The following is a 24,283-nucleotide window of genomic DNA, read 5'->3' as shown; positions in this document are numbered from 1 at the left end:
TGAACTATCAGATCAGAGTCATCTTTCCTTCTGGAAATACTTACCAATCGGTCTCTTTAAATCTGATCAAATTAAAAGATTAATTCTAGTAACCCCATAACTAATTCAGGAAAAACCCTTCCTGACAATCTGAAGATTCTTTCCCTCTGGAATGGCTTTGGGTACCAAAATCTGTATTAGGATTCTCCAGAGAAGTAGAATGAATAAGGAAATCTGGTGTGTGTTTGTGTGTATGTGTGTTTTGCAAGTGTACACACACATTTTATAAAAGAACAGTGCTAACAGATCAAAAATTCTAGGTAGGTGTGTAGTCTGGAACTTCTACTGTCTTAAATGTAGAACCCACAGCACAGGGTGGCTGAATGGGAGTTGAGGCAATGGGGGTTCTGGCTAAATTGTTGCAATGGAATCTTTGCCAAAATTGAATGATGTGAAGATGGACAAGGAGGTACAGAAGTGGAAGTCTAGTTGGGATGTGCCTTTAGAAGACCCTGATTCAAATTTTATTAAAAGGATACTCTGCCATCTAAAGGGTCTGGATCATAAGTGGTCCTACTTGGATTTTGTGGTTATAGTTTCTTTGTTTCTTTCTTTGTTTCTTTCTTTGTTTCTCTCTTTCTCTCTCTCCTTTCTTTCCTTCCTTCCTTCCTTCCTTCCTTCCTTCCTTCCTTCCTTCCTTCCTTTAATCAAACCGTGATTTTTACCTTTTCACACAGGAGTTATAAACACAAAAAGGCAGGATGTGGGGAAGGGGATGATGCAGGAGCGTAGGTGTTCAGGGAGAGTACAGATATCTTCTAGAACAGACTATCAGCTGGGTGAAGGTTCAGGGAACATGTCACTATGACTCTGTCTATGAATCACTTGTTTCTTATCTAAGCTGGTACTATCCACCAAGGTTACCTATCTACAAGGTCTATGGTTATTAGTTCTTATCCAGGCTGGTAAATTTTCACCAAAGCTGCCTGTTTACAATATCTTATAGCTATCTGTTTCAGTGTTTTTCCACAGAGACCAAGGCTTTGTGTTAGCAGGCTGACTTGGGCCTATGGCTGATTTTAGGCCTTCAGTGTATAAGCAAGGCTGCCCCTGACATTTCCTCCCATCTCCAAGTATAGAAGGACTGTGGTGATTCCAATCTTGCAAAGGCGGGGATAGAGGCCTGACCTCCAGTAATTAAAGGGGACCTTGTAATAGCTCTGGGCCTGTCGTTGTTCAGTGAGGCATGAGGGCCATACCCATCCCAATGTCTTTTTCCTGGAGAGGGGATACTTTTGACATCAACCCCTATGCAGTCAGGTTTGTCCCTCAGGGAACCCAGAAGGATATTTTAAATTTTTATTTATATTCCCTTGCAGTGCTTAGCCTCGAAGCCTAAGCAATAATTTAAATCGGCAGTCAGAGGGGGTTCTGGGTGACCCCTCTCTGTTTGGTCTAGGGGCAGAAGTCCCCTCTTTTAGACTGGGTGGAGATGAGGATTTGGGAACACCCTATATAGAGTAACAACCTCGTCTTGAGTCTCATGGTCTTCCATAGCTAACTTACGATAATGTATCTGAATAGGTTTTGCTGTCAAAATTATCTATCTGTTGTTTCACAAAGTTAGTCTATTTAAGGCCCAGGGACCAAAAGAAATAAGCAGAAGTAACCCAATTATCAGTCCCCAAATGGAAGGAAGCAGCGTTGACAATCATAAAGGGGTTGCAAACCAATTCTTGTACCTCCTCTCCTCTCCTCTCCTCTCCTCTCCTCTCCTCTCCTCTCCTCTCCTCTCCTCTCCTCTCCTCTCCTCCCTCCCCTCCCCTCCCCTCCCCTTCCCCCTCCTATCCTCCCCTCCCCTTCCCCTTCCTCCTCCTCCTCCTCCTCCTCCTCCTCCTCCTCCTCCTCCTCCTCCTCCTCTTCTTCTTCTTCTTCTTCTTCTCTCTCTCTTCCCCCCTCCTCTCCTCCCCTCCTCCTCTTCTTCTTCTCCTCCTCCTCCTCCTCCTCCTCCTCCTTCTTCTCTCTCTGTCTGTCTGTCTGTCTGTCTGTCTGTCTGTCTGTCTGTCTGTCAGGGGCATCTTTGCTTGTACACTGAAGGCCTGGAATCAGATATAGGCTTTAAAGCCAGCCTTCTAGCACAAAGTCTTGGGTCTCTGTGAATAAACCTTGAAACAGATGGCTAGAAGCTATTGTAAACAAGCAGCTTTAGTGGAAAGCTGCCAGGTCTCAACCATAAACCTTGTAGATAAGTAACCTTGATGGAAAATACTAACTTAGATAGGGACAAGTGAATCATAGGTGGAGTCAGAGTGACCTGTCCCCTGAAGTTTCACCCAGCTGATACTCTGTTCTTGAAGATATATGTATTCCCCCTAAACACACTCCTGCATCATCCCCTTCCCCCACATCCTGCCTTTTTGTGTATATAACCCCTGTGTAAAAAATTAAAAATTGTGATTATTCTTTGCGTTCACCTGTCCCCCATCTTCTCTTTCAGGTGACCTCCCCGGACCCCTGTTTAATACCCTGCTGGCCAGGACCCCCCCCCTCTTTTCTCAAGGCCTTTTTCATGTTCTCTTTAACCTTTTTCATGTTCTCTTTATACCTTTTCATGTTCTCTTTAACCATCCCTGTTTTGTCTATGTAAAAGCAACATTCTTCTGTAAGGGCTGTACATAGTCTAGAGCTGTACACAGTCTTTTCTATTGTAAAAGAGTAAATCAAGTCCAATAAAGTCCTTTGTAATTTTTGGAGATCACTTCAGACAAAGAAATTAGGGATTTCTTCAGATTAGTGATGTCTTTGTCAATGGCCCATCGAAGGTCTGAGTAATATAAGTCCAGATTACATTACAGTCAGGATTAGAACTTCAACAGCCAACACCACAGGTGATTCATTTTTACCTGGAAAGGAAAAAGAAGGGAATTCTTAGGGAGATTTCGCTTCCCTGGATGTCAGTTGTTATTCATCTTATTTATAATTGGGCCTGGCTTTGTGGGGGTATCTATTTATTTCATTAATCTTTTTGGCAGCCATTTAGCTGTGCCTTCTTTGGCATCAAACAGGAATATCAATCCTTGGCCCCATATGAGAACTGGGTCTGGGCCATTCCATTTAAGCGTAAGAGGATCCTTCCACATAACTGTGGCATAGTTATTGATCTCAGCATGCCAAAGGCAATTAGCAGCAGCTTTGTCATGAGCTTTTAGATTTAGAAAATTAAAAATGAACAAGGCATGATGGAGAATATTTCTGGGAGACTTCTTCTGGGGGCGTAGTTCCCCCTCTTTTGTTTTAAAAGCCAATTTTTCAGAGTTTTTTTGTAAAACCAGGGCAGAAGTGCCAGTAGCTGCTTCCCCCATACTCAGAGAGTTATTAAGATATTATTTTAAAGTTTTATAATATCTGTTTTATAATATCTTGTCTTTGGGGATCATAAGGAATTCTAGTAATATAGGTAATAATAAATTGTTAACTAAACATCTCAAATGTCTGACTGTAACAGTCAGTTTTGTTTATCTTAATCTGATATGGAACATCAAGCATAAAATATACTATAGGCAATAGCTAATTATATTTTTAATTGCTTCTCTTGTTAAAGTAATTGTAACTAGAAAGCCTGGAAAGGTGTCAAATCACATGTACATATTTCAATTTTTTAAATAAAAATTGAGTAACATCCACTTATCATAATTGGTTAGGTATAAGTCCTCAAGTATTAACACTATTATGAAAATACTGAGGACACTAAAAACCAATTTTGTAATTTGACTTATATATTCTCTAAAGATGTCAAATTGTTGTCTCAGGCTATTATTATTAAACATAGATCTATAAAAATGTATATCTTGTAGTGATGTTATATAATGACTTTTTAAATCTTAATGATGATCTTATAAAAATTTTTAAAATTATATCCATGATTATTAAGCTCTTTTATAACGAGACTGTACTAGGCCTTTTTCTAATAGTCAAAACTGTAATAAGAATTTAGTCAGTCTCTCAGATAACATCAGTTAATTTTTTTTAGACAAGTAACCACACTTTTACTCAGAGCACATTTCAGGAGGTTATAAAACAATTTCTCAAAGGTCGATGAAAAGGGAACCAACAATTTATCATAGGTGTTTGGATAGAAAATAAAATATTGTCTGGGCTTATCTACACAAATCTTCACTAATAACCTAGTTATAGTTCTGTGGTTATCTTCTTGTGGATTTATTGGAAGAAGATTACTTTCTTGCTCTTTCTAGGGTATAATTTCCCTCCTTGTGTTGGAGTTTTCTCTCTATTATCCTTTGTAGTGCTGGGTTTGTGGAAAGATATTGTGTAAATTTGGTTTTGTCATGGAATATCTTGGTTTCTCCATCTATGGTAACTGAGAGTTTTGCTGGGTATAGTAGCCTGGGCTGGCATTTGTGTTCTTTTAGTGTCTCTATGACATCTCTCCAGCATCTTCTAGCTTTTATAGTATCTGGTGAGAAGTCTGGTGTAATTCTGATAGGTCTGCCTTTATATGTTACTTGGCCTTTCTCCATTTAATATTCTTAGTTTGTTTTTGTGCATTTGGTGTTTTGATTATTATGTGACGGGAGGTATTTCTTTTCTGGTCTAGTCTATTTGGCGTTCTATAGGCTTCTTGTATGTTTATGGGCATCTCGTTCTTTAGATTAGGGAAGTTTTCTTCTATAATTTTGTTGAAGATATTTACTGGCCCTTTAAGTTGGGAATCCTCACTCTCATCTATACCTATTATCCTTAGGATTGGTCTTCTCATTGTGTCCTGGATTTCCTGGATGTTTTGTATTAAGAACTTTTTGCATTTTGCGTTTTATTTGATAGTTGTGTCAATATTTTGTATGGTATCTTCTGTACCTGAGATTCTCTCTTCTATCTCTTGTATTCTGTTGGTGATGCTTGCATCTATGACTCCTGATTTCTTTTCTAGGTTTTCTATCTCCAGGGTAATCTCCCTTTGTGATTTCTTTATTGTTTGTACTTCTATCTTTATGTCCTGGATTGTTTTGTTCAATTCCTTCACCTGTTTGGTTGTGTTCTCTTGTAATTCTTTAAGGGATTTTTATGTTTCCTCTTTAATGGCTTTGAGAGAGGCACAGGGTAGACTTTTTAAAGTTAAATTGTGTTTTCTCAAAATCTAGGTGTACATCTTAAAGTGACATATTTACAAATGGCTCAGGGAGGTAATCAAATCAAAATAAGGTTATTACAGTAGTCTTTGTATGATACCAAGTGTCTTTATCAAAAAAGTGAATTTGGATAGAGACATCTGTACATAAAAATGTCATGTGACTATGAAGACATGGATCAGAGTGATAGTTCTACAGATATGAATGGAAGGAAGAACATAAAAAGATACAGGAAGACAGCCATATTACTGGAGAGATTTCTGCTAAACCCTGGAAGCTAGAAGGTCCAAGAAAGGATTCTTTCCTAGATCCACTGAGAGCACATTGTTGGGCTGTGGTGTGCACAGGGCCCTGGGTCCTGTTGTGTTGAATTGTGGGTCCTGTGTATGTTGCCCCAAGGGGCTGGGGCCACAACTCAGGGAGGCAGAGACACGGGAATTTGACTGTATTCACTCCATGTGGACATCCGGGCTGTGAAAAGCTGCAGGGCCCCTTCCGTGGGTGGAGGAAACACAATCTGAGTTCTCTCGGGGGCCGGAGCTCTTGGTTTGAGGATCCCTGGGCCAAGGTGGCTGGGAATCAACTGTTCTCAAGGCCTTGACCCGAAGCTGAAGGTGTGAGGAGGAGAAGCTCTGGTGGCGACCCTCTGGAAGGGGGCTCTTGGTCATGGTGACTTGCTTGGCTGGGTCTCTGTGGCTGGAACATAGAGAGGTCAGTAGCGGGAGATTAGATGGTGGCTCTGTAGTTGAAGACCTTCTCTACGGTTCCCCACAGCAGGCCCCAAAGAAGAGAGGAAGTCCATGATCTTAAAATGTTTATTGTCATGGTGGAAAGTGGATGAAGCTGTACTCCATGTTCTCAGGGTGGGCCTGAGGTTAAATATCTTTTGCAAGGAGGAGGGTCTGGGAAGGAATGCTTAATTGGCTATGCCCTCTGGCCTTTAGGTATCATGAATATGGAGATGTCTTGAGGCTCTGCCATCTGTGTCACACCCTCTACGTGTGCTATATGACCAATGGCTGCAAACCTCTCTGTAGGAGGGGTTGTAGCTATGTAAAAGGAGCCAGGGGCCCAGGAGCAAGGCTGAACTCCTCCCATCCCTGGAGGGTCTCTGGGGTTCAAGGCCTACTTGACCAGGTACCCAGCTGCCTCTCACAGCCCACTGCCCCACACACATGACCCTGATAGCTTGATTTTAAGTTTCTATTCTCTAAAATGTGAAATGATGTGTTTATCTTGTTTTTCATACATAGTCCTTTGAAGTAGAAGCCCTAGGAAACTAATGCCGAGCATCAATGTGGGTATTTGCATTATCAGCTCTAGGGACATGTGGGACATCTGATAGTATGTGTTGGTATTGGCCCTAAGTTTCTGAGATGCTGCAGTCATCTTTTTATTTCTAGGATTATTGCTCTATCCATGCCAGTAAATGGCACTTAACTCTCTCAAATATCAAATAGAAAGCAATTATCTGAATCTAGTTCTCTATCATGTCCTCTGGACAGGGTTTAAAGTTCCTAAACCAGAAGTCATCTTCAAGATGGAGCAAGGAGAGGAACCATGGACACTGGAGGAGGGAGCCCCACGCCAGAGCTGGTCAGGTAAGTGAGTGTGACCTAGGTAGAGGTCTGTGGAATCCCCCTTCCCCAAGAGGCTACTACCTTGAAATGCTATCATTGTTGTCCTCCTTTAAGGTTTTAGAAATTGTTTTATGCAGCATTGGAGTCTTAGGAACTGAATTTTCTTCTCCCATTATTTTGGATGCTGTTATAAACTGTCTTCTTTACTTGGCTTTCCCCCAGGAAAAGTACCCTTCTGCCCTCATTTCCACACTCTGGACTGTAGGCTAGGTCTCCTCTCTATGTATCTTGCTTCCTTGGATATTTTCTCCTATCCCATTTTAATGCTTCATCACTTAAATTACACCTCAGCCTCCTAGATTATCATACCCATTTGGGTTGTAAGGGCATTGCTTTATTTGAAAATAGGTAAGATCAGCTTTTTCCTGTTGTTAGTATTTTTAGTAAAATATCTTCATTTTATCCTCTCACTTTAAGATACTCAACTGCCATTTACAGCTTTCCCTACTTTCTATTCTAAGTATTGCCTTAAAATTGTTCATTCTTTTTCTAAACACAGACCCATCTCTGTTCTAACTTTATGATCAATGCTCTCTTTTAGAATTAATTTTATCAAAGTATGATTTATACAGAATGAAATATATGCATTTTAAGAATACAGTATTATACCTTCTGACAAGGTATGCAACAGTATGACCACCAGGCATAGATAGTGCTATGTTTCAGAAATTTTTTTGTATGTGCCCCTTGGAATCAGTATCTACCACCCTTTCAGCCCTGGGCACTTACTGTCATACTTTTCATCATTATAGATTAGATTTGTCTTTATTAGGAATTCTATAAAGGGGATCCTGTCATGTGTACTCTTTGGGGGCAGGCTTGCTTCATTCATTCATAAGAATTAGTTTGCAATTTATCCCCATTATTTTACATATTTATTTTGATGTTGAATATTATGAAGATATCTGTTGAATACCCCTAATTAAAGGATCTGAAATTCTAAAGTGTCCCATAAATCACAAAACTTTTGAGCACTAAATTAATACTTAAGCAATGCTGTGCTGTAGGCTGTTCAATTTTTGAGTTAGGGTTGCTCAACTAACATTTCAAAATCTAAATTTTTTTTCTGGGTCAAACAGGTAAGGGATATTCAACCTATATTACAATTTGTTACTCTTACATTTCTTGATGGGTGGGTAGTTAATATTTGATAATCATAGATGCAGATAAATAAAATACACACATGTCTTTGTATGAATATATGTTTGCATATTATTGGGCAAATACATAAGTTTGGAATTACTGAGTCTTATGATAAGTGTATGTTTAACTTTATAAAAATTTCCAAAGTGTTTCAAACTCGCTGTACCAGTTTACATTCCCAAGAGCAATACTCACTTCCTATTGTTCTACACCATTGTGATTGTATGCTATCATCAGTCCCTTGAATTTTTTTAAAAGTTAATTTCTGATTTTTTCTTTTTATTTTCTTTTTTACTCATTTACTTTACAACCCACTCACTGCCCCCCTCCTGGTTAATTTCTCCCATAATCCTTCCCCTGTCTCTCCCATTCCCTTGTCCTTTGAGCAGGTGGGGGCCCTCTAGGTATCTCTCCCATCCTGGCAGTTCAAGTCTCTGCAAGGCTAGGTACTTCCTCTCCCACTGAGGCCAGACAAGGCAGCCCAGCTAGAAAAACACATCCTATGTATAGGCAACAGCTTTTGGGATAGCCCCCACTTCATTTTTTAATATTTTAATTAGCATTTACAGTGTTAGTTTTCATTACATCATTTTCAAATAAAATTTGCTTTTGTTGATTCTTCTTTGTCTCCCATTCCTGACTCACTTAAAAAAAAACTTTATATTTTTGAGATTATAATTATATCATTTCTCTTTTATTATACTATATGTGTGATGATGCTATCTCATTCTGATTTTAAATTGAATTACTTTGATAAGAGTAAGGACAGTAAGCATCTTTTCATGTGTTCATTCATTATTTGCATGTGTTTGTAAAAAAAAATCTGTTTAAAGCTTTCTCAGATTTTCAGCAAGTGGATGTCCATTTCTTCCTGGTGTATTTTCTTTTTTTCCCTTTTTTATTGGATAATATATTTACATTTCAAATTTTATCCCCTTACCCCATTCCCCCCACCACCCAGGAACCCCGTATCCCATCCCCCCTTCTCCTGCTTCTATGAGGGTGTGCCCTTACCTACCCCCCACTCCCACCTCCCCACCCTTGAATTCCCCCCCACTCAGTGTTCAGCCTTCATGGGACCAATGATCTCCTCTCCCACCTATGTCTAACAAGGCCATCCTCCCCTACATATACAGCTGGAGTCATGTGTCTCTCCCTATGTACTCCTAGGCTGGTGGTTTAGACCCTGGGGAGCTCTGGTTGGTTGGTATTATTGCTCTCCTCATGTGGCCACCAACCCTTAAGGCTCCTTCAGTTTTCTCTCTAACTTCTCCATTGGGAACCTTTGATCAGATCAATGGTTAGCTGTGAGCATCTGCCTCTGGGTATGTCAGACTCTGGCAGACCTCTAAGGAGACAGCTATATCAGGCTCTTGTCAGCATGCACTTCCTGACATCCACATCAGAGTCTACTTTTGGTGACTGCACATGGGATGGATACCCAGGTGGAATGGTCTTCAGATGGCCCCTCCTTCAGTTTCTGTCCCACACTTTGTCTCCATATTTGCTCCCTTGGGTATTTTGTTACTCCTTCTAAGTAGGACTTGGTCTTCCTTCTTCATGAGCTTCATGTGGTCTGTTAGTTGTATCTTGGGTATTGCAAGCTTTTGGGCTAATATCCAATCATCAGTGAGTACATACCATGTGTGTTCTTTTGTGATTGGGTTACCTCACTCAGGATGATATTTTCTAGTTCCATCCATTTACCTAAGAATTTCTAGAATTCATTATTTTTAATAGCTGAGTAATATTCCATTGTGTAAATGTACCACATTTTTTGTATCCATTCCTCTGTTGAAGGACATCCGGATATTTTCTTATTTAGATAAAGGTCTCATTTTGAAGTACACACTGCCCTAAAATTTTAGTCTTCCTGTCTAAGCCTCCTGAATTCTGGAATTATAGGCATACATATCACCATGCCAAACAGGTTTTATCATATTTTTAAAATTGAAAATACATTATTTTCTCATACACTTTGTCAGTTCATGTTCCCTCAGACATAGGACACGGCCTCTTGGCGACACAGAATGAGGGGAGTTTGACTGTGCTTACCCCATGCCTTCTCCTGGGTGGAAGCACTGAGGCACCACTCTAGGGGTGGGAAAGCACAGTTTGAGAGGTGGGAAAGGTGGAGCTGGTTAGGTGTCCCCAGACTTGCATGGGGTTCTCTGACTTCTGGACATCCAGGTGCTGCTGGGAATTTTTGGAAGAGCTGAGAACGGAGTTGGAACCACCAGCTGGGGACAGTGTCTAGCCCAGGGCCTGGGGGGATGGGTAGGAAAAGGGGATCTTTGACTTGTCTAAGTGGGGTGGTTGTCCTTAGCTTGTCTGAGGCAGGCTTGGTGGTGGTTGTGGCTGGGAGCATAGAAAGGCCTTTTGTGGCGGAATCAAGCTATAGCTCTGTAAGTGAATTCCTTCATGGTTCCCCACAGTGGATCTTGATGAAAAGAGACAGTCCGTGGTTCTAAACAGTTTATTTTTCATGGCAGAAAATGGATGTGTAAAACCCTACCCAACTTCTCAGTGTGGGCCTGAGATTAAATACTATTTTCAGGGAGGACTGTCTGGGAAAGGAAGCTTATTAGCTAAGCCTTTTGGGCCTCTACCTCATTAGCATGGAGAACTCTGCTTTGGGCCTATGTGACCATAGGACATGTTTCTTTTATGTAAGAAGCATGGCACATGTTCCAAGTCAGGAGTCTAGCCAGGAACAGTGAGTTGCCTAAGTCTCAGGTTTGTGCCCACTGAGTCTTTAGGTCTCAACATGCTCTACCTTACAAAACTTCCTGGCATGGTTTTACATTGCACAACACTACATAGTTTTCCATCCTTGCACTCCTCAAAGTTCCTCCCAAATCTCCTCCCCTCCTGATCCACTCTCCTGATCCACTCTCCTTCTGTTTCTCATTGGAAAAGAACAGGCTTTTAAGAGATAACAATCATGATAAAATAAAATATAATAAAATCAAACAAAAACTTTTATATGAAGTTAGACACAGCAACCCCACAGGAGGAAAGGAGTCCCAAGAGCAGGCAGAAGAGTTACACACCCACTTGTTCTCATAGTCAGGAGTTCCCTAAAAGCACTGAGCTAACAGCTATAATGCAGAGGACCTGGTACAGACCCATGTTAGCCCTGTGCTTGCTGCTTCAGTTTCTGTGAACTCACATGAACCTTGTTTAGTTAATTCAGAGGGCTGCCTTCTCCTGGTGTCCCCATCTCTTCTGACTCTTAAAGTTTTTCTGACTCACCTCTTCTTCTGTGGGATTCCCTGATCACTGAGAGAAGGTATTTGATGGAGAACTCCAGTGTAGACTCTTTATCCTCATAATGTCTGGCTGTTATTTTCTGTATCTGTTCCCATCTGGTGCTGGAGCAAGCCTCTCTGATGATGACTGATGAAGGCCCTGATCTATGAGTATAGCAGAGTATTACTAGGAATCATTTCTTTGGTTTTTTTTTTTAAACCAATCATGTTGGTTTTGCCTCAGGTCTCTGGGTTCTCTGGTCTCTCACTAATGCTTATCGAAGCAGTGTCAGGTATCAAATCAGTCATTTCTTGGCTACTTCCACAAGTTTTGTGCCACCATTTCCTTGACATATTTTTCAGGCAGGACAGATTATAGGTCAAAAGATAACCTTACATAACAAAGAGGCAAGAATGTGGGGGTGAAGGTTCCATGTGGGCACCAGATCGATTTATCCAGATCAATTTGAGTTATATGGATGTTCTCCTCAGCAATGGGGCCCCACTGTCAGTTTGTGCAGACCAATCCTTTTGGTCTTAGCATCAACATAGGTTGGTTGGGATTTTCCATGGGATCCCTTTGGCCAACAGCTCAATGGTATGCAACCCAGACCTACCACTGCCTCACATGGCTACAAGAGATGGCCAGTTGAGATTTCATATTCCCTATTACAGAAGCTTGTTAGTCTGTGTCTTTTTATTGGGGAATTGAGACCATTGATATTTAGAGATATCAATGATTGTTGATTCCTTTTATTTTATTGTTTTTGGTGGTAGTGGTGGTGGTGGTGGTGGTAGTGGTAGTAAGGAGTGTGTGTGTGTGTGTGTGTGTGTGTGTGTGTGTGTGTGCCTGTGTGTGTGTATTGTATGTTTTCCTTCTCTGGGTTTTGCTGGTCTGAGAATATTTTCTGTGTTCTTATGGGTGTAGTTAACCTTCTTAGATTTGAGTTTTTCTTCTAGCACTTTTTGTTGGGCTGTATTTATAGATACATGCTGTTTAAATTTGATTTTTATCATAGAATGTCTTACTTTATCTATCTATTGTGATTAGATGTTTTCTTTTATATAATAGTTGGACTGGCATCTGTGTTGTCTTAGAATCTGCAGCATATTTGTTCAGGACCTTTTGGCCTTTAGTATCTCCAGATGGGAATCAGGTGTAATTCTAATAGATCTGCCTTTATATGTTACTAGGTCTTTTTCCCAAACAGCTTTTAATATTCTTTCTTTGTTTTGTATGTTTAGTGTTTTATGTGTTTAGTATTTTGTGATATGGGGGACTTTCTTTTTTGGTCCGGACTATTTACTGTTGTGTATGGTTTCTTATACTTTTATAGGTATCTCCTTTTTAGGTTAAGAAAATTTTCTACTATGATTTTGTTGAAAATATTTTCTGGATCTTTGAGCTGAGATTCTTCTCCTTCCTCTATTCCTATTATTCTTATATTTGGTCTTTTCATAGTGTCCCAGGTTTCCTAGATATTTTGTGTTAGCAATTTTCTTTTTTAGATTTAATACTTTTTTGACAGATGTATCCATTTCTTCGATCATATTTTCAATTCCTGAGATTCTTTTTTACATTGCTTGTATTCTTCTGGTGAAGTTTGACCCTGTAGTTCCTGTTCAGTTTGCTAAATTTTTAATTTCCAGAATTTTCTTAGTTTGTTTTCTTTATTGCTTCTATTTCTATTTTCAGGTCTTGAACAGTTTTATTCATTTTTGTCAACTGTATTTTCTTGGCTTTCTTAAAGGGATTTATAGATTTCCTTACATGGTTGGTGTTTTCCTGGATTTTTAAAAATGATTTATTCATTTCCTCCACTCATTTGTTTTGTGTTTTCCAGATTTCTTTTTTTAATTGGATATTATATTTACATTTCAGATTTTATCCCTTTAACCCATTTCCCCCACCACCCAGGAACCTCCTATCCCATCCCGCCTCTTGCTTCTATGAGGATGTGCCCCCACCGACCCCCCACTCCCACGTTCCACCCTCGAATTTCCCCCCCACTTGGTGTTCAGCCTTCATGGGACCAAAGATCTCCTCTTCCACCTATGCCCAACAAGGCCATCCTTCCATACATATCCAGCTGGAGGCATGGGTCCCTCCCTATATGTGCCCACAGGCTGGTGGTTTAGACTCTGGGGAGCTCTGGTTGGTTGGTATTGTTGTTTTCCTCATGGGGCCACCAACACTTTCAGCTCCTTCAGTCTTCTCTTTAACTTCTCCATTGGGAAACCTTTGATCAGATCAATGGTTAGTTGTAAGCATCTGCCTCTGAATGTGTCAGACTCTGGGGGACCTCTAAGGAGACAGCTATATCAGGCTCTTGTCAGCATGCACTTCCTGACATCCACATCAGCGTCTACCTTTGGTGGACTGCACATGGGGATGGATACACAGGTGGAATGGTCTTCAGATGGCCCCTCCTTCAGTTTCTGTCCCACACTTTGTCTCCATATTTGCTCCCTTGAGTATTTTGTTACTCCTTCTAAGTAAGACCAAGGCATCCACACTTGGTCTTCCTTCTTCATGAACTTAATCTTGGGTATTTCTGTGAGTTGAATCTTGGGTATTTCAAGCTTTTGGGCTAATATCCACTTATCAATGAGTAAATACCATGTGTGTTCTTTTGTGATTGGGTTACCTCACTCGGGATGATATTTTCTAGTTCCATCAATTTCCCTAAGAATTTCTCGAATTCATTGTTTTTAATAGCTGAGTAATACCCCATTGTGTAAATGTACCACATTTTTTGTATCCATTCCTCTCTTGAGGGACATCTGGGTTCTTTCCAGCTTCTGGCTATTATAAATAAGGCTGCTATGAACATAGGGGAGCATATGATCTTGTTATATGTTGGAGAATCTTCTGGGTATATTCCCAGGAGTAGTATAGCTGGGTCCTCAGGTAATGCTATGTCCAATTTTCTGAGGAATCACCAGACTGATTTCCAGAGTGGTTGTACCCATCAAAAATGGAGGAATGTTCCTCTTTCTACACATCCTCACCAGCATCTTCTACCACCTGAGTTTTTTATCTTAGCCATTCTGACTGGTGTGAGTTAGTGTGTCAGGGTTGTTTTGATTTGCATTTTCCCTGATAACTAAGGATTTTGAGCATTTCTTGAGGTGCTTCTTGCTTGTGTCAGAACTCCTCAGAGTCCAGATGTCTCTGTGATCCTGTGATCCTGAGTTCCAGCTGCTGTGAGTACACTGGCTCCTCTAAGATGTCTCATGATATGGTGTGTGTCCATGGTTGCAGACCAGCTAGGTGTCCACTGATGTGGGCGCAGTGTCTCCTCTAGGATGTCTCAGGATAAGGTTTTCTTCACGGGAGCAGACCAGCTAGGTGTTCGCTTCTCTGAGTGTAGTGGCTCCTCTAGGATGTCTCAGGATATGGTGTCTGCTGCTCTGAGTTCAGTGGCTTCTCTAGGATTTCTCGGGATAAGGTATCTTCATGGGAGCAGACCAGCTGGGTGTCTGCTCCAACCAGAAGGACCAGGCGAAGGACAGAAGGGGAGTGGTATTCCTTTATCTTGATTGTGTCAGTACTGTTTGGGTTGGATGTCACTGCTGGGGTTAGAGCTGAAGCCCAAAATCTGCACATTGCTTGGGCAGAGACCAGAAGGAATCAGTGCCCTGGAGTGAATTTCTGGCTCCCAGTTGGTCCCAGTTACTCCTTGTTTGGGGCAGGTGTTGCTGTCTTCTTACCTAAGATACTCAAGTTTATTCTTTCACTATGATAGTGTGGCAGATTTATTTTATGATTTAAATTTTTATTGGTCTTTGTGTTGGTTTTTTAAAAGATATTTTCATTCAAGTATATAATGTACTTTGACCACATCTATTCCTTATATACTCCCATTCATTTCATTAGTCCCTTTTTTCCCCAGATAGCTTCACTTATCTATAATACCATATTATTCTATTATATGTGTGTGTATATGAGTATGTATGTGTGTATATATATATATATATATATATTATATGTACATATGCGCACACATACATATGTATGTATGTATGTATAAATTTAGGATTCTCATTTTAGAGAAAACATGTAATATTTGTCTTTTTAAGCCTGGCTTATTTTCAGTATGATGACTTCCATCCATGTTTCTGCAAATGACATTAATTTCATTCTTCTTAATGACTAAATAAAATTTCATGTATTTACAAATGAAGTTTAGTATATAACTCTAAAATTTCCCTAAACTGTCAACAGATATCTAAACTGAACTGAAAATACTAAAAATTAAATTACCCTATGATCCAGCTATACCACTCCTGGGAATAAATCCAAAGGAATCTAATTAAGCATGCTACAGAGATAACTGCATATCATTTTTTTTATTGAAGCTCTCTTCTCAGTAGTCAAGCTATTTATTGACTTTTCTCTATTAATAAATGTTATATGCCTTCAATTCTTTTTTTTACAGTCTAGTTATTATCCTCATCCTGGTCTACCCTCTGACTACATGTACCTCATGTCATTCCTTCTCCCTCTTCTACTATCCCTGTTTCCATTCTCCCACACCCGCCCCACCAGAACTTCTCACTTGCTGGGGCCTCAAGTCTCTCGAGGATTAGCTGCATCTTCTCCCACAGAGGCCAGACCTGGCAGTCCTCTGCTGTGTATATGTCCAGGGCCTCATTCAGCTGTTGTATGCTGCCTGGTTGGTGGCTCAGTGTCTGAGAGATCTCAGGGCTTCAGGTTAGTTGAGACTGCTGGTTTTCCTATGAGGAAGCCCTCCCCCTCAGCTTCTTCCAGCTTTTCCCTAATTCAACCACAGAGGTCCCCAGCTTCTGTCCATTGGTTGGATGTAAATATTTGCATGTGAGTCTTTCAGCTGCTTGTTGGGCCTCTCGGAAGGCAGCCATGTTAGGCTCCTGTCTGTAAGCACATCATAGCATCAGTAATAGTGTCAGGCCTTGGAGTCTTCCCTTGAGATGGATCCCCATTTGCACTGCTCACTGAACCTTCTTTCCCTCAGTCTCTTCTTCATTTTTGTCCCTGCATTTCTTTTAGACAGGAGCAATTCTAGGTCAGAGGTTTTGATTGTAGGATGGCAAACCCATCCCTCCACTTGATGCCCTGTCTTTCTACTGGAGATGGACTCTACAAGTTCACTCTCTCCATTGTAGGACATTTCGTCTAAGGTACTGAGAGTCTTTCACCTCCCAGGTCTCTGGAACATTCTAGAGGGTCCCCCACCTACCTCCCAAGGTTGCCTGTTTCCGTTTGTTCTGCTGGCCCTTAGGGCTTCACTCCTGTTCCCCACCCAGTACCTGATCATGTTTCTACTTTCCCCTCCCTGACTCCTCTCCTACCCAGGTCCCTTCCTCTCTCTGTCCTCCTTGATTGCTTTCTTCTCCCTCCCAAGTGGGATTGAGGTATCCTCACTTGGGCCCTTCAGCTTGTTAACCTTTTTGAGTTCTGTGGATTGTTTCCTGGGTATTCTGTACTCTTTTGGCTAATATCCACTTATTAGTGAATACATACCACACGTGTCCTTTTGGGTCTGAGTTACCTCACTCAGGATGATATTTTCTAGTTTCATCCATTTGCCTGCAAAACTCATGTCCTCATTCATAATAACTGAGTAAATGAACTACATTTTCTGTATCCATTCTTCTGTTGTGTGACATCTGGATTGTTTCCAGCTTCTGGCTATCCCAAATAAGGCCACTATGAATATAGTGGAACATGTGTCCCTGTGGCTGGGTGGGGCATCTTTTGGGTATATGCCCAAGAATGGTATAGCTGGGTCTTCAGGTAGATCTATTTCCAGTTTTCTGAGGAACCTCCAAATTGATTTTTTTTTCCCATGTAAGTCTTAAGTTTATTTTTTTTATATTTTTTGAGATTTATTTATTTATTTTTATATTTTATTTACATTTCAGATGCCATCCCCTTTCCCCATTTCTTCTCCCTAGAAAACCCCTATCCCATGCCCCCTTTTCCTTTTTGCTTTTATACATTTTTTTTAAAATGTTAATCAAAGGCTTTATAAGGTTGGTAATGCTCAATCAGAAGTGTAACCCAATACCCAACCTAGATATATAAACTATCTTTGACTGGTGGAGACACGTGAACATCTGCCTTGAAGCACCCCCGCCCTTCTCTCTCTCATCACCTAGCTTCACCCTTTCTGTTAAAATAAAACTTTTCTCTCAAAATGCAATTAGAGCATAGTTATTCCTAATTGTACTGGTGAGGTACAAGATAGTCCTAATACCCAGTCCATCATTTTGTTGACTAACCAGAACCTCTGTCATCTGTCCTAACTAAAGTACTTAGTTTTGAACCTGGCTTTTTTTTTCTTGGCTTTAGAATGAATGTCAGCTGAAAACCATCCACTCAGATCTGTTCTCTCAAAGTAAATAGCCAGGATTGGCAATGAGACTATAGGTCTTCAACCCCGTCAGAAATCTAGAATGACTGAGTTAACTGAAATTATGGGAAGAACTAAGCATAGCTTCTAAAACTTAGCCAATTTATAGAGACCGCTGAACACCTGGAAAGCCCCTATACTACCGAACGTTGGAGCATCAAATCTTCAGCCTTCTGGCCCAGAATCATCTGACAGACATTAGTGATGCAGAATTATTAAGGGCTGATTACTCTGTCTAGGCAGATATAATCAGTCAACTATTCTGCAAGTGTGTCCTTTTCTGGACAGTAATTTGTCTGTAGATGGAAAGAGGCAATTCTTGCCTAGTGGCTGTCACCAAACAACTGGAGTAACTCCAAAGATGCTCAATTTCTTCTTAGAATCCATGACAGGAAGCTGTCAGGAGCAGACAGGTCTCTAATCAAAATGAACATTAATATAGAAATATTTGTAACGTCAATTCTATGGACTTCTGACGTTTTGAAAACCAACTATCCATGTAAGATAATCTGGACTGTTGTCTGTTAACTCCTCTCAGCTATTTCAAAATAAAATATGGAAAGCACCCTAACAATAAACTCAAAGCCATGAATTTGCTATAGGCCCTTAACTCATAGGCTAACTGTCCCAAATCAGTTTAAAAAGTTAAAGAAGGACTGGGTCTAGGCCTTGTATTCCTAAGTGTGTTATACAGGCACAATGACCATGAGAGTATCAATATTCATTTCACTCTTATATCAATAAGAAGCTCGTACCAATGAAAACCTTAAATTTGAAATCAAAGTAAATTTTGTACTATTTAAGAAATTATAACTTCATCTTGATAACAATTATACAGATTTCTACCAATAGGTTATGGCTATGCAATAAGTCCTAGCTAATCCTCCCTGTTCCAACAAAACCACTACTTGTCCCTAGAAAGACAGACCATTATTAACCACATTAGTCCCCCAAGCTCAGGGAATAGGGGCGCTGACTCTTCTTTAACTTCTTCAAGCTGATTATGGGCATTGAGATATTAGAAGAGGGGAGGGGGAAGAGTAAGTTGGTAAGCCTCTGACGCTGTGTCTTCACTGAATCCAGATGGAATTCCAGGACATTGGAGGTTTGGGCAGGTCTGCTCAGTATGCTTGATGAGTAGATACACCAAGGCTGTGTATTCTGCAATATACAATTCTCAGAACAAGTTTTAGTATCAAGAAAAAAAAATTTTTTTTCCTAGAGGGTTGACATTTTTTTATAAAGATGTTGGTTCTAGCAACTTTTCTTTTGTTTTCCCTTTTTAAAATTGGTTGTAATATTTATATTTCAAATTTTATCTCCTTATCTTATTCCCCAACCACCCAGGAACCCCTTATCCCATCCCCACTCCTTGTGCTTCTATGAGGGTGTGATTTTCCAGTTTCTATGATGCTGTTTTCATTAACATAAATTGCCTTCTAAATTTCTAAATCCTTCCATTTATGTTATTAAATCTCCTATTTTTTCTTTCTTTTTTTCTCTTTTTTTTCTTTTTTTGCCCCTTTTTTTCATCTTTTTTAAAAATTGGGTATTATATTTACCTTTCAGATTTTATCCCCTTACCCCACTTTCTCCCACCACCAATCCCATCCCTCCTCCTCATGCACCTACCCCCCACTACCCCCTCCCCACCCCTCACATTTCCCCCACCCCACCCCCACACACTCTGTGTTCGTTTTTTATGGGACCAAGAAACTCCTCTCCCACCTATGCCAGACAAGGCATCCTCCCCTACATATACTGCTGGAGTCATGGGTCCTTCCCTATGTTCTCCCAGGCTGGTGGTTTAGACCCTGGGGGGCTCTAGTTGTTTGGTATTGTTGCTTTCCTCATGGGGTCACAAAACCTTTCTGCTCTTTCAGTCTTCTCTCTAAGTTCTCCATTGGGAAACCCTTGATCATATCAGTGGTTAGCTGTGAGCATCGTCCTCTGAGTGTGTTAGTCTTTGGCAGACCTCTAAGTAGACAGCTATATCATATTCTTGACAGCATGCGCTTCCTGCCATCCACATCAGTGTCTAGCTTAGGTGACTGTACATGGGATGAATACCCAGGTGGAATGGTCTCCTGATGGCCCCTCCATCAGTTTCTGTCCCATGTTTTGTTTCTATATTTGCTCCCTTGAGTATTTTTGTTACTTGTTCTATGTAGAACTGAGGCATCCCCTCTTGGTCTTCCTTCTTCATGAGCTTCATGTGGTCTGCGGGTTGAGTCTTTGCTATTCCAAGCTTTTGGGCTAACATCCGCTTAACAGTGAGTAAATACCATGTGTGTTCTTTTGTGATTGGGTTACCTCACTCAGGATGATAATTTCTAGATCCATCCACTTACCTAAAAATTTCTCAAATTCATTATTTTTAATAGCTGAGTAATACTCAACTGTGTAGATGTACCACATTTTTTGTATCCATTCCTCTGTTGAGGGACATCTTGGTTCTTTCCAGCTTCTGGCTATTATAAATAAGGATGCTATGAACATAGTGGAGCATATGTCCTTATTATATGCTGGAGCATCTTCTGGGTATATGCCCAGGAGTGGTATAGCTGGATCCTCAGGTAATGCTATGTCCAGTTTTCGGAGGAGCAGCCAGACTGATTTCCAGAGTGGTTGTACCAGCTTGCAATCCCACCAACAATGGAGGAGTGTTCCTCTTTCTCCGCATCCTCACCAGCATCTACTATCACCTGAGTTTTTGATCTTAGCCATTCTGACTGGTGTGAGGTGGTATCTCAGGGTTGTTTTGATTTGCATTTCCCTGATGACTAAGGATGTTGAGCATTTCTTAAGGTGCTTCTCAGCCATTCGAGTTTCCTCTGTTGAGAATTCTTTGTTTAGCTCTGTACCCCATTTTCAATAGGTTTATATAGTTGTCTGGAATCTAATTTCTAGAGTTCTTTGTATATTTTGGATATTAGCCCTCTATCGGATGTAGGATTGGTCAAGATCTTTTCCCAATCTGCTGGTTGCCATTTTGTCTTATTGACAATATCCTTTGCCTTAGAGAAGCTTTGCAATTTTATGAGGTCCCATTTGTCAATTCTTGATATTAGAGCAATAAGCCATTGGTGTTCTGTTCAGGAACTTTTCCCCAGTGCCTAGGTATTCGAGGGTCTTTCCTACCTTCTCTTCTATTAGTTTCAGTGTACCTGCTTTTAAGTGTAGATGTTTTATCCACTTGGATTTGAGCTTTGTACAAGGAGATATAAATGGATTGATTTTGCATCCTTCTGCATGCTGACCTCCAGTTGATACAGCACCATTTGTTGAAAATGCTGTCCTTTTTCCACTGGATGGTTTTAGCTCCTTTGTCAAAGATCAAGTGACCATAGGTGTGTGGGTTCATTTCTGGATCTTCAGTTCTATTCCATTGATCTTCCTGCCTGTCCCTGTACCAACACCATGCAGTTTTTTTTTATCACTTCTGCTCTGTAGTACAGTTTGAGGTCAGGGATGGTGATTCCCCCAGAAGTTCTTTTATTGTTGAGATAGTTCTCACTATTCTGGGTTTTTTTGTTGTTCCAAATAAATTTGCAAATTGCTCTTTCTATCTCTATGGAGAATAGATTTGGAATTTTGATGGGGATTGCATTGAATCTATAGATTGCTTTTGGTAAGATGGCCATTTTTACTAAATTAATCCTGCCAATCCAGGAGCATGGGAGATCTTTCCACCTTCTAAGATCTTCTTCGATTTCTTTCTTCAGAGACTTGAAGTTCTTGTCATACAGATCTTTCACTTGCTTGGTTAGATTCACTCCAAGATATTTTATTTTTGACTATTGTGAAGGGTGTCATTTCCCTAATTTCTTTCTCAGCCTGTTTATTGTTTGAGTAGAGGAAGGCTACTGATTTGTTTTAATTGATTTTATATCCAGCCACGTTGCTGAAGTTGTTTGTCAGGTTTAGGAATTCTCTGATGGAAGTTTTGGGGTCACTTAAGTATACTATCATATCATCTGCAAATAGTGAAATTTTGACTTCTTCCTTTCCTATTTGTATCCCTTTGACTTCCTTTTGTTGTCTAATCGCTCTAGCTAGGACTTCCAGTACTAGATTGTATAGGTAGGGTGAGAATGGGCAGCCTTGTCTGGTCCCTGATCTTAGTGGGATTGCTTCAAGTTTCTCTCCATTTAGTTTGATGTTGGCTACTGGCTTGCTGTATATTGCTTTTACTATGTTTATGTATGTTCCTTGAATTCCTGATCTTTCTAATACTTTTAACATGAAGGGATGTTGAATTTTGTCAAATGCTTTCTCAACATCTAGTGAGATGATCATGTGGTTTTTTTCTTTGAGTCTATTTATGTAGTGGATTACATTGATGGATTTCTGAATATTGAACCATTCGTGCATTCCTGGGATAAAGCCTACTTGATCATGATGGATGATTTCTTTGATGTGTTCTTGGATTCGGTTTGTGAGAATTTTATTGAGTATTTTAGCATCAATATTCATAATAGAGATTGGTCTGTAGTTCTGTTTCTTTGTTGGGTCTTTGTGAGGCTTAGATATGAGCATAATTGTAGCTTCATAGAATGAATTGGGTATTGTTCCTTCTGTTTCTATTCTGTGGAATAGTTTGAAGAGAATTGGTATTAGGTCTTCCTGGAATGTCTTATAGAATTCTGCGCTAAAACCATCTGGCCCCGGACTTTTTTTGGTGGGGAGATGTTTAATGACTGCTTCTATTTCTTCTATTTCTATTTCTTCTATTTCTTTAGGGGTTATGGGACTGTTTAGATGGTTCATCTGCTCCTTGTTTAACTTTGGTACCTGGTATCTATCTAGAAAATTGTCCATTTCATCCAGATTTACCAATTTTGTTGAGTATAGGCTTTTGTAGTAGGATCTGACAATTTTTTAAATTTCCTCTGTTTCTGATGTTTTGTTTCCTTTTTCTGTTCTGATTTTATTAATTTGAATGCTGTCTCTGCGCTCTTTGGTTAGTCTGGCTAAGGGTTTGTCTATCTTGTTGATTTTCTCAAAGAACCAGCTTCTAGTTTTGTTGATATTTTGTATAGTTCTTTTTGTTTCAACTTGGTTGATTTCAGCCCTGAGTTTGATTATTTCCTGCCGTCTACTCCTCTTGGGTATACTAGCTTCTTTTTGTTCTAATGCTTTCAGGTTTGCTGTCAAGTTGTTAATGTATGCTCTTTCCACTTTCTTTTTGTGAGCACTTAGAGCTATGATTTTTCCTCTTAGTACTGCTTTCATGGAGTCCCACAAATTTTGATGTGATGTGTCCTCATTGTCATTTAAATCTAAAAAGTCTTTAATTTCTTTCTTTATTTCTTCCTTGACCAAGTTATCATTGAGTAGAGCATTGTTCAGTTTCCCCGTGTATGTGGGCTTTTCATTGTTTTTATCCATGTCAAAGACGAGTCTTACTTAGCCCATGATGGTATGATAAGGTACAATGGATCATTTCAATCTTTTTGTATCTGTTGAGGCCTGATTTGTGACCAATTATATGGTCTATTTTGGAGAAGGTACCATGAGGTGCTGAGAAGAAGGTATATTCTTTTGTTTTAGGATGAAATGTTCTATAGATGTCAGTTAAGTCCAATTGTTTCATAACTTCTGTTAGTTTCATTGTGTCTCGGTTTAGTTTCTGTTTCCATGATCTGTCCATAGCTGAGAGTGGGGTGTTGAAATCTCCCACTATTATTGTGTAGGGTGCAATGTATGCTTTAAGCTTTAGTAAAGTTTCTTTTATGTATGTGGTGCCCTTGCATTTGACGCATAGATGTTCAGAATTGCAAGTTCCTCTTGGTGCATATTTCCTTTGATGAATATGAAGTGTCCTTCTTTGTCTTTTTTGATTACTTTTGGTTGAAAAACGATTTTATTTGATATTAGAATCGCTACTCCAGATTGTTTCTTGGGGCCATTTGCTTGGAAGATTGTTTTCCAACCCTTTACTCTGAGGTAGTGTCTGACTTTTTCACAAAGGTGCGTTTCCTGTATACAGCAAAATGTTGGGTCCTGTTTATGTATCCAATCTGATAGTCTATGTCTTTTTATTGGAGAATTGAGTCCATTGATATTAAGAGATACTAAGGAAAAATGAATGTTGTTTCCTGTTACTTTTGTTATTGGCAGTGGAGATATGTTTTTATAGCTACCTTTTTTAGGGTTGTTGGAAGATTACTTTCTTGCTTTTTCTAGGTTGTAGTTTCCCTCCTTGTGTTGGAATTTTCCACCAATTATCCTTTTAAGTGCTGGATTTGTGGTAAGATATTGTGTAAATTTGGATTTGTCATGGAATATTTTGGTTTCTCCACCAATATTGATTGAGAGTTTTGCTGGGTATAGTAGTCTGGGCTGGCATTTGTGTTCTCTTATGGCCTGTATGATATCAGTCCAGGATCTTCTGGCTTTTATAGTCTCTGGTGAGAAGTCTGGTGTAATTCTTATAGGTCTGCCTTTATATGTTACTTGACCTTTTTCCCTTACTGCTTTTAGTATCTTCTCTTTGTTTTGTATATTTGATGTTTTGATTATTATGTGACGAGAGGTATTTCTTTTTTGGTCTAGTCTATTTGGGGTTCTGTAGGCTTCTTGTATATTAAGGACATCTTGTTCTTTAGATTAAGGAAGTTTTCCTCTATAATTTTGTTGAAGATGTTTACTGGCCCTTTAAGTTGGGAGTCCTCACTCTCATCTATACCTATCATCCTTAGGTTTGGCCTTCTCATTGTGTC

General features: G+C 39.9%; 1 protein-coding gene across 5 annotated transcripts in view; it reads left to right on the top strand.

Annotated features, from left to right (window-relative positions):
* The window catches only part of LOC117694591 (uncharacterized), a 102,499-nt gene that overhangs the window by 64,111 nt on the left and 14,105 nt on the right, over positions 1–24,283 (top strand). For 4 of the 5 annotated variants that reach the window (XM_076919056.1, XM_076919058.1, XM_076919055.1 and 1 more), the window contains one exon: positions 6,632–6,727. In XM_076919056.1, coding sequence (XP_076775171.1) covers positions 6,632–6,727 — 96 coding nt within the window. Of the gene's footprint in view, positions 1–6,631; positions 6,728–24,283 lie in introns of those variants that run through there. The other variant, XM_076919059.1, reaches the window with a different exon arrangement.

The sequence above is a fragment of the Arvicanthis niloticus genome, chromosome X (assembly GCF_011762505.2).
Source record: "Arvicanthis niloticus isolate mArvNil1 chromosome X, mArvNil1.pat.X, whole genome shotgun sequence".
In the NCBI taxonomy this organism is placed as follows: domain Eukaryota; kingdom Metazoa; phylum Chordata; class Mammalia; order Rodentia; family Muridae; genus Arvicanthis; species Arvicanthis niloticus.
Note: the sequence above shows the minus strand (reverse complement) of the source record. Positions and strands in the feature narration are given on the sequence as shown.